Source organism: Nycticebus coucang, chromosome 14 (genome assembly GCF_027406575.1).
Source record: "Nycticebus coucang isolate mNycCou1 chromosome 14, mNycCou1.pri, whole genome shotgun sequence".
Classification (NCBI taxonomy): domain Eukaryota; kingdom Metazoa; phylum Chordata; class Mammalia; order Primates; family Lorisidae; genus Nycticebus; species Nycticebus coucang.
The window spans coordinates 85995714-86007134 of NC_069793.1; the positions used below are offsets into that span (position 1 = coordinate 85995714).

The 11421-nt window shown below is 34.9% G+C and overlaps 1 protein-coding gene across 2 annotated transcripts in view; it reads left to right on the forward strand.

The window, feature by feature from the left end:
• CEP57 (centrosomal protein 57) overlaps positions 1 to 10038 on the forward strand; it is a 47704-nt gene extending 37666 nt beyond the window's left edge. The window contains exons 7-11 of one of the 2 annotated variants that reach the window (XM_053560197.1): positions 717 to 824; positions 1135 to 1212; positions 6100 to 6341; positions 7347 to 7491; positions 9533 to 10038. In XM_053560197.1, the coding sequence (XP_053416172.1) occupies positions 717 to 824; positions 1135 to 1212; positions 6100 to 6341; positions 7347 to 7491; positions 9533 to 9769 (810 nt within the window). In that variant the 3' untranslated portion in view covers positions 9770 to 10038. The remainder of the gene's footprint in view (positions 1 to 716; positions 825 to 1134; positions 1213 to 6099; positions 6342 to 7346; positions 7492 to 9532) is intronic. The other variant, XM_053560198.1, reaches the window with a different exon arrangement.
• The last annotated feature ends 1383 nt before the right edge of the window (positions 10039 to 11421 follow it).

Below are 11421 nucleotides of genomic sequence, written 5' to 3' on the forward strand. Positions count from 1 at the left end.
GAAAGTCCTCACCTACTCTTTCTGCGAGGCTCCAGCCCAGTATCTTCCTCTTCCTCTTCTGCCTCAGAACTTCTTCCCATGGACTCTCTAGTAGGTTTGGGCACTTGTCCCTTGTAATTACATCTAGTCTGTGTTTCTTCCATCTGAAACTTTTCCTTCTTTCTGAGTCGATCTGGCAACCCTTGTATAGTCAGCTGTTTTTGGATATTTACTTTTAAATGAAGGTGGTTACTGAGTTTTTAGAGAACAAGGCTTGGTAACATTTGCTGAAATATCTTCCAGCTTTTCTTAGACATAAATTTTTATTTTTATCATAAGTATAAAAGGGAGTTTGTCAGCTATTTTGTGTCTAGCATTGTGATAGCTGCCAGTTTTGAAAAGAAAAAATATTGAAGCATTGGTTTGGAGGAGTTATATATGTTGTATTTAACTCATTAGAAAGAATTTATGGAACAATTCCAGATACATGGAGCTAATATATAGGCCAAATTATAACATAGGCATTCAAGATAAAATGAGAGACTGGCATTGATTTAAAATAGTTGACAAATGTTAATGCATTGGTTGAAGACATATTTACACAGCCATGGTGTGTTTTTGAGATATGTTTCTGATACTGTTACTGGTTTTATAGGCTTTCACATAGCATATCTCAAATGTGAATGATAGCTTTTATTTCTATAGCATTAACTTTTAGGGTCTCATATTTGTCTTAGTTGCAGACTGGTCTAGAAACAAATAAACTTATCCTTGATGAAAAGGCAACTCCATATGTTCCCAGCGCAAGAAGAATTAAAAAAAAGAAGACTAAATCACCAGAAAAGGTATGAAAACAGAGCCAATCTGGCAAAATACTGATTATTAGGTAAAATTTATGTGAAAACACTCAAACCATGTGGTACCATGAGAGTAAATGTCTTTCATTCTCAGTTTCTTCATTTGGAAAGTGAGGATAAGTAATAACTACTCCTAAATTTATACTATGATAGTAAGAAAAAAATACACACACAGAACATATATACACATTTTAGAACTACAAAACATCATGCAAAACTAGCATTATGCTCTATTACATAAATGTGTGGTCTGTTGCTATCATATGAATAAAAGAAAATTGTTTTCCTTTTCATTCAGAAGAGTCCTAGGAACTATTTTGGTGCCCAGCCGCATTATAGATTATGCTTGGGTGATATGCCATTTGTAGCTGGAAAGGTGAGTTAATCAAACTAGTTTTTTTTTTTTTTTTTTTTTTTTTTTTTAACAACTTCAGTTTTTGAATTGAATCTCCAAGTCTATAAATGGTAGAATCATTTTGTTTTTCTGCCACCTTTAACATTGTGTATCACAGTGATATGAGAATGAGATGTGGGGTAGTTTTATGGGATTGAGAGAGCAAAGAGGAGATGAGGAAAACTACCTTATGTGGAAGGGAAGTGGTAAAAGCAAAGACCTTGGGTTGAAGAAGCTGTCACTGCAGATAGGAGTCAAGGAAATGTGTTTGTAGCATCAACTTTTTAGTTTCAATTCTGTTGGTTTATATAGATAACTTAAATACAGTAGAACCTCCATACATTGTCCACCTCCCTACATTGACCACTTCTTTAAGTTGACCTAATTTTCATAGATAAACTTGGACATGCACTGCAGGTATGTCACATCAGCACAGTAGGCCTATTTCCATATGCTGACCAGTTTGCTACACTCCTTGGGTGGTCAGCTTACAGGGGTTCTATAGTAGATAGCACATCCTGTTTGTCCTTGCATCCAGATCATTTCTAAGACTAATTCTCCCAAGAATCAGTCATACATTGGCTTGAACCTTATATTCCCATAGTACATAACTGTAGGTATGATGATGATGTCAGATATCAAGCCCTGAGTGGTTTTTAATGAGTGCTCACCACTGTGTTAGTTTACACTGCTGTTTCATGGACTGTTAGTGCTCCTGGTTGTTCTATGTATTGTGGACTATTATTGCTCCTGGTTGTTCCACATATAGATGGCTTGAATACCCAACTACATTGTTACTTTTAGCAGCTCGGGAAGTAAGCATTCTTTTGGATTTTAATTTAATCTGCTTTTTTCCCCCATGTTTGTTTATTTTAAATCCACAGTAATCCCCCAGTGAAAGCCTGGGAAATATAATACATTAATGGTAACAAATGTTTTCTAAAAATATAGTTGACCCTTGAACAACATTAATTTGAACTGCATGCGTCTACTTATACATTAATTTATTTTTAATATATTGGAAAATTTGGGGGGATTTGTAACAATTTGAAAAAACTCACAAACCACCTAAAAATGTCAACGATATCATGCATGTATAAAATATATGTATTTACTAGTCTGTTTTATCATTAGTTACCATATATATCTATTATAAAAAGTTAAAATTTGTCAGTAATTTTGCCTACAAACACATACCATACATGGCACCATTTGCAGTGAAAACAAATTTAAACAAATGTAAATATGCACCATTAAATCATAATTGCATGAAGTTAACTGTGGTACCTATTGTACTAATATAACATTTGGTAGCTACTTCTTAGTGCTATTGTAGTGAGCTCAAGTGTTGGAGTATTTACTTAAATCTCTGCATGAGCAATTCATGTCTTTAGTAAATTGAATATCACAGATAAAAAGGGATCTAAGTTCTATCTTATTTTCCATCATGTTTAGTACAATACCGTAAACCTTGAGTAACACCATGGGACCCCTAGAAAGTACCCTTACAAATGATAACATTAGTCCATACTAGTCCTGTTGGACTTGTTCCTAAGAAGCAAAGAAACGTCATGACATTACAAGAAAAAGATGAATTGCTTGCTATGTATTGTAGGTTAAGGTCTGCAGCTGCAGTTGCCTGCCATTTCAAGGTAAATGAATCTGGCATAAAGACCATTGTTTTATTTTAAAAGAAAAGGACATTTTTGAAGCTATCCTAGCAGGCGTGAAAACCTTGCACTTTTGCAAAATACCTTTTTATATAGTATTGTAATAGAAACTTTTATGTGAGTGCAGGATTGCTGTAAGAAACGTATACCTGATCTGTAGACCAACGTGATTTGAGAAAAAGGTGACATCATATGATAACTTAAAGCAAAAGAAAGTGGAAGCATCTAAAACTGGAGGATTTACTGCTAGCAAAGGATGGTTTGATAATTTTAGAAAGGGGTTTGACTTTAAAATGTTGAGATAGCAAGAGAAGCAGCAGCAGCTTCTGCTGACCAAGAGGCAGCAGATGAATTCCCAGATGTCATTAAGAAAATTATTGAAGAGAAAGTATATCTGCTTAGACAATTTTTAATGCAGACTAAAGAGCCTTACTCTGGGAAAAGAAAAATGCCACGGAGGACATTTATTAGTCCGGAAAAAAAATCAAGCACTAGGATTTAAGACAAGAAGGGCTGAGCAAACTATTGTTTTGTGCAAATGCGGTTCACTTGTATGATTGGGAGTGCCCTTAGCTAGAAAGCTGCTAATCCTCGAGCCTTTAAGGGAAAAGATAAACCCCAGCTTTATGGTTGTATGATGAAAAGGCCTGAACATCCTTTTTCTGGATTGGTTTCATTAATGCTTTGTTCCTGAAGTCAGGAAGTACCTTGCCAATCAGAGACTGCTTTTTAAAGTTCTTTTGATATTGAACAATGTCCATGGGCACCTTGAACCTCATGAGTTCACCATGAGGCATCAGAATGGTCTAATTGCCTCCCCAGAATAGCATCTTGTGTTCATCCTCTAGATCTCTAGATCAGGGATTATAAAGACCTTTAAGGCCCATTGTCAGTGCTCTAAAAGAGTACCTCAGTAGAACATCATGAAAGTCTGGAAGGATTACCTCGTTTAAGATGCCATCATTGTTATAGAAAAAGCTTTGAAAGTCATCAAGTCCAAAATAATAAATTCCTGCTGGATAAAACCATATCCAGATGTTGTACGTGACTTCACAGAATTAACAGTTAGTCAAAAAAATCTTGTGAAAGATTGTAGATACTGCAAAAAAGGTATGGGAGTTGAGGGATTTGAAGGTAAGAATCTTGGAGAAATTCAAGAGCTAACAGACACCATGGCAAATGGCAAAAGAATTAACAAGATGACTTGATGGAGATGAATGCTTCCAAACTATTGCCACACAGTGAGGACGAAGATGTAGTAGTGTCAGAAAATAAGTTGGCATTAAGACAGATTGACACAGGGTTCCAGTTGTTCTAGACTGCTTTTGACTTGCTTTAAAACATAGACCTTTCTTTGGGTGGAAGCATGGAAACTAAAGTAAATGGTGGAATAAGGATTGGTGCTGTATAAAAACATTTTTAGGGAGATGAAAAAGCAAAAATCAGACAAGTTATGATGTATTTATGTAAAGTTGCACTAAGTGTGTCTGCGTCCCCTTCCCCTTCGCCACGCCTGAGACAGTGGGACCAACCTCTCCTACCTGTGCCTCCTTAGCCTACTTAACGTGAAGACAGTAATGAAGACCTTCGTGAAGATCCACTTCCGCATTTTCTTAGTAACATGTTCTTTTCTTTAGCTTACTTTATTGTTAAAATGCAGTATGTAACATAACATAAAAACATTTTATGTTAACTATTTATTGGTAAGGCTTTTGCTTACTGATAGGCCCTTAGTTAAATTTTAGGGAAATAAAAAATTATATGTGGATTTTAGACTGCATGGAAGATAAATGCTTCCTATTCCTCCTATTTCCTATGTTGTTCAAGGGTGAACTTTACATTAATAACCAGAAAAATAACAGGAGCAAGATAATTTTAGAAACTGTTGCATATTTCATGTGGAAAGTATCCTTATAGGCAGTTAGTGTACTAAATACATATTACAGGTTATGAGCAAAATAATTTACATTGAGTGATTTTAGAATATTGAGCCAGCCTTACAATCTTGTAATAAACCTCACTTAGATGTGGTTATAATACTGTTTATATATTGCTGTTCTCAATTTGCTGACTAACGAGAGAAACTTAAGAAGTGCATCTGTTTAGCTAGCATAGAGGTTTCCAAATCTGGCTTATCAGAATCAACTGGAAAACTTACAAATACAAAATTTCCAGGTCTTGACCCCACACTGATTGAGTTTGGAGTGCTGCTTAGAAATAGATATTTTTTTTTTTAATTTTTTTATTAAATCATAACTGTATACAATGATATGATTATGGGGAGAAATAGATATTTTAAGTAAGGAATCTACTAATGTTTGTGGAGCCGAAGTAAGCCTAGCTGTCTGCTTGTAAACTGGAGCAGCACATTGAGATTGTTGTTTAGTATCCAGAACAAAAACACAGTTTTGAGCAGACTTATCAGGTGTTGCTTCTTCATGTGACAGACATGTACTTAGTGCCTTCTGCTATTCCACTGTAGAAAAATGAGTGCAACAGTAGTCTCTGCCACTCGGATGTACACTGCTTAATTTTGAAATAGGCAAACACAGTATATTGTGATAAATACTGAGATAGGGTTATGTTAAAAATGTTAATACATTATCTGAGAATGGACAGTTAATTACCTGGCAGTTTTAAGGAAACCTTTTAAAATAATATATTTTAATCAGATTTTAAAGAATGATATAAAGTTGCCACACACATAAAAATTCATCTGCAAATATGATTCGTCCAAAAAATGGAGAGAAAGTAAGAGATGGTAGGACATGAGATCAGAAGTATAGGCTCCAGCTCAATGATGTAGGGTCTTATTTCCCATGCTGAAGGAATCTGGATATTGTAGTCTGGATTTTCATCACAGCATTTCAAATAGGAGAACATGATTAGAATAAGATTTTAGGAAGATAAGTGATAACAATTAGGAACTAGAAGAGAATGGGAGCAGAAAGACCAACTGAGATGTTCTTCCTACAGCTAAAGAGATGGGTGAATAAGCCAAGTGAATATCAGTATGAGGTGGATTGCAGTTATTTTGGAGGTTGAATGTATGGGACATTCTTTGCCACTGGTAAGAATGAGGATATTTCTAACAAAGGCGGGGGTTGGAATCTTTTTACTCAAATTAAGGAGTAAAAGGAAAACAAATGCAGAGGAGGTATCTTCAAATACTGCTTTCTTTCATCATTTTTCTCTTTAGTCCACCAGTCCTAGTCATGCTGTGGTGGCCAATGTTCAGCATGTCTTGCATCTAATGAAGCAGCACAGTAAAGCTTTGTGCAATGATCGAGTAGTCAACAACGTTCCTTTGGCAAAACAAGTATCTTCCCGAGGTGCTAAAAGTAAGAAGTTATCAGTAACACCTTCCTCCTCCACCAGCATTAATGAGGAGTTGTCAGAAGTCTTACAGACCTTACAGGATGAATTTGGGCAGATGAGCTTGTGAGTTCTAGTTTTCATTTTTTTAAACCTTACTTTTAATTTTTGATGCCTTTATTAATCTTACTTTCATGTGTTCAGCAAATACTGTTGAGCGGTCTTTGTATCAGCCAGTTTACTGGGACTTAACAAATACACGTGTTAATGGTAAAGATCTCTCCTTTTTTTAATACCGTTAAATGCTTTAAAGAGCAAGGCTTATATTTAAGTTTTATTTCTTTGTTTGAGAGGCTGATATACAGTCATCCATTACTTAACAGTAGGGATATATTCTAAAAATGCATAATCAGGCAATTATGCTATTATGCTAACATCATAGAATCTACTTGCACTAACTAAGCTATATGATATTGGGGCCACATGTGGCCTTCTGGATCCTTGAGTGCAGCCTTTTGACTGAATCCTAATTTTACAGAACCAATCCTTATTAAAAGGAAGTGAAGTTTGGATTGGTCAAGGCTACACTTGGGGATCTGGAAGGCCACAGATTCCCACCCTTGGTATAGCCTAGACTACAAAATATACCATGTTACTCTATGTTACTACAGCCAAATACTGTAGGCGTTTGTAACACACTGGTAAGTGTTTGTGTACCTAAACATAGAAAAAATGCACTAAAAATACAGTATTACAATGTTATGGGACCACCATTTTATATTAGTCCGTTGTTGACCAGAACATTTTTATGTGGTGCATGGATATACGTTAAGTTAGGATATAACTGTGTGAAGAACAGCCTTTAGAATTTCCTTTCTATGTGTGTAATACTCTCGTTGGGGAAATAGGAATGTAAGTAGCACTTTGAAAATAGAATTCTTTTGCATTTGTCTCTAGTGTCTTTGTGAACTTTTTAAAATTGTCACTGATAATTTGAAAACTTGTTGCTCTGTTCAAAAAATTGAATCTCTTTGACACATAGAGCAGTGACCCCAAGGTGAGTGAAGTATAATAGACATAACCATGAAATACAGAAAACTTTATTAAGCTTTACTTCTGCTTTATATATAGTGATCATCAGCAGCTTGCAAAACTTATCCAAGAGTCGCCAACTGTAGAACTGAAAGAAAACTTAGAGTGTGAGCTGGAGGCACTGGTGGGAAGGATGGAGGCAAAAGCCAATCAAATAACTAAAGTTCGAAAATACCAAGCCCAGGTAATGTAATTTTCCTTCATTCACGTTTCCAAAGATTGAAGAACTAAAATAAACACTTTTCTTCAAATACAGTAGAACTTCTATTCATCCAAGGGACTGTAACAAACTGGTCAGCATATGGCAGTGGTCAACATAAAGTTCTAGATGACTCGACTGATACGTGTATGTGGTGCATGTCTGGTCTGAAAATTACTTCAGCTTGAGGCGGTGGTCCCTATAATGGAGTACATTAAAGAACTACATTAAGTAGTGACACTGAGTGTATCATAGATAAGAGCAACAGAAGGTATTTGTTTACTGAAGACCCTCATTAAGTGCATTAATTATTAAGAATTGATGTGAACACAAGAATGGAGAAGCACGAATCCTATGTACTCAATTTTGATATGAGGACAATTAATGACAATTAAGGTCATGGTGGGGGGGGAGGAAAAGCAGAGAGAGGGAAGGAGGGAGGGAGGGGTGGGGCCTTGGTTGTGTATAACACCTTCTGGGGGGCAAGACATGATTGCAAGAGGGACTTTACCTAACAAATGCAATCAGTGTAATCTGGCTTATTGTACCCTCAATGAATCCCCAACAATTAAAAAAAAAAAAAAATGGAAAAAAAAGTGAAAATAAAAAAAAAGAATTGATGTTAAGTGGATTAGGAAAGACGATGTCTTTAGTTACTTAGAGTAGGTTTCGTCTAAAATAAATCTTTGAATTTAATATTCTTTATGAAAACTACCTTAACATCTATGATAGGTTTAGATAGTTCAGAGTTTATCCAAGTAAGTCTTGTAAAAAGTACCTAAAATTCTCGATTTATAAAGGAATAAGTCAGATATAAATATGTGAAAAAATCTTATTATATTTGTTACTAATTATATTTAATTAATTATTACTAAGTTGTTACTAAATAATTACTTTATTTAGTATTTTACCAAGTGCAGTGGTGAAGTTTCTCTCAAGGGTTTTCGTCCAGAGAGAAACACAGTTCATATATTTAAGAAATGACTGACAGCTAGGAGGTAGGTAGGCAAGTAAGGTCAAGACAGGCTGTAAAACCAGCTAGGCTGTTAACACTTAGCAGAGGTTCATCAGGTGGTTGGCATTGTGTGGAGACAGTGATTGGAGTAGGGAGAGGAAGACAGATTTGAGTTATGTTTTGGAAATAGAAATATCAGGATTGTTTGCTGCTGAATACCATATAGAGGAAGAGCAATTAGGAAGGATTGTTGAATGACTAAAATGGAACAGAACAAGTTTGCTGACGTGTAGCCATACAGTAGACAACACAGCTTCAAGTGCTTTCAGTATATCTCATTTAATTTCCATGAAAGGCTTGTAAAGTGAATATATTGTTCCAGTTTTCTGGGAAATGCACATATATCCTCAAATAACTTGCCCGAGGATGGAGTAGCTCATAGTAAATGGCAGAGCTGGGATGCATACTTGAGTCTTTTTGACTTTAAAATGTGAGTTTTTTTTAAAGTACTTTTTCCAAATTTCATGTTGTAAATGATTCCTGTAGGAGTAATGGTCTAATTTGTTGCTTGTACTGATTAAACTATTCTAATGGAACGCAAGCTACTTCATATATGCTAGCACTTCAGTTAAAGTAACAGTAAATCTCCCTTCTAATTAAATTATTCTAAAAAAATAACAAGAATAAAATGAAAACTCCTTTTCATGGCTTTGTCCATCTGGAATGTGCTTTGCCTGCTCATACTTGTTTCTCAGAAGGCTTTTCCCCTTTGTCCCCAGAGTCCCCTCCATGAGTCCTTCCTCCTCGCCTCTCACCCTAGCTTGTACTTTGGTAACAGTACTGTAAGATACCAGAATTTACGTGTTTCCTCTCACTTACGTTCTTATGTATTGTTATATATTTTAAGCCCTGACTGTTAAATGACTAGTACAAAAGACTTTTGAAGCTTTTAAAAATATAAACCTAGATCATATTAGTTGAGTTCAATAAGTACTTTTTAACAAGTACCAGGTGGCAGAAGAGAACGTTTTCTTTAAATTATCTTTTCCCTGTCTTGATTGTTTGGTACAGCTGGAGAGACAAAAGCTAGAGAAGCAGAAGAAGGAATTAAAAGCTACGAAAAAAACTCTTGATGAAGAAGGGAACAGCAGCAACCGTTCTTCTGGGATCACAGGAGGGACCACAAATAAGAAGGATTGTGCCAAACCCAGACCTGGAGAAAAAAGCAGGAAAAATCTTCAATTATTGAAGGACATGCAGACCATACAGAATTCATTACAGAGCAATAGTTTGTGTTGGGATTACTGACTTGGACCAGGTCATAAATTTTATTCAGATAATCTGTACCTCATCAATCAAATTTTGACAATTTTACTTTCCAGACCTCATGTTTAGTTGGAATTAATGAGTAGCAGGTATTAAGAAACCAAGCTTCATTACACTGAATTTTTGTGTATGCGGCATGACTAAATGTTAAACCAGGGGAGTGTTAAGCCTAAGAAGCCACATATAATCTGTTTCTTGTAGATAAATTTGCTGTACTGGTATATTGCTCTTTGTAAATTACCAATTTTTTACTTGTGGATGTGATTTTTTAAAATAGTTCAGTATACAATAAAATTAGGTTTAAATTTTCAAAATATGAGGCTATCCTGTAGGCAATGTTTGCTTAAAAAGGTCTCATTTTTAAGTCTTCCCCTGGCATGAAGTGCCCACTTCCCTTTTCCAGTATACCAATTAAATATTGTTTCTGCTAATGATGGAGGTTTATCAATATTTCTGTATTCGATGTTTTCTACATGTAAATATTTATATATGTATTTAAGAGGATTTTTTGTTTTGTTTTGCTTTTTGGCATTTCAAACATTGATCACTATTAAATGCACTAGTATTGCTTTTTAATGCATTGCTAAAAAATTTTTAAAGACCCAGGCAATCATTTCCAGTGAATTACTGATGAAATTAATCTTAATCAAAGAATTTTTAGAAGTATAAACAAATTGCCAATTAAATGAGATTTTGAAATAAAGTTAGAATGGGGGAAGGAAGGAACAAGGTTGTGACAATACATATACTTGCAGTTTTTAAATAATACCTGTTTATAATCATGCTGTTCTGTCAAGGTATTATGGTTTTTAATCTTGAAATTTAGAGAACCCCCCTGAATATTTGCTAATACTAGTGTACAGTATGAATGTAATGTGAACTGTACACAATCATTGTATTGATATAAATCATAATTTTTAATAGATCAAAAATGTTAACTTTTTATAAATTTACCACTTAAGTCAATAAAGCAGCTTTTTTGAGAAAAGCGGAAATTTAGCAGCTATTAATAAAGGCTTTGTTGTAAATGCTAAAAAAATACATTTCTAAATAGAACATTATTATGAGAAACTAAGAATGTATATTTGTTACTTAATTTCCCATTCTTACACTTATATAGAAAGTAAGCCCAACAAGGTTGAATTACCTTGTCATATATGATAAAAGTGCTAATGGATACATTAGCCACATATTAAGGGAATGCCTTTTATATTCCTCCCTGGAAGTGATTGATAAGGAGTTTTAGGATTATAGCCAGACAGTCAGAATGAACTGTTGTAGCTACCTGAGCACAGGCTTGTCAAGTCTTTTTACAGTTGAGAGTTCTTAATCTAAGATCCTTGAGTAGATTTTGAGCCATGAATTTCCTAAAGTTGTATGTAACCTTTTGCTGGTATGTGCAATTTTCTGATAAGCAGGTTTGTAACTTGATCAAATTCACAACAGTGAAGTGACCCTGTAGACCCGAAGAAATTGAAAACCCCTACTTGGGTTTCATGGTAAATATTTGTGTCTCAACCACTACTATTTCAACTATTACACTTTGTTATCTCCTTTTTTGAATTTCAGGTCATTAAATTGTATAACCATCATTTGAATTATAGTGGCTCTGAGTCCTAATTAGGAGAAGAGTA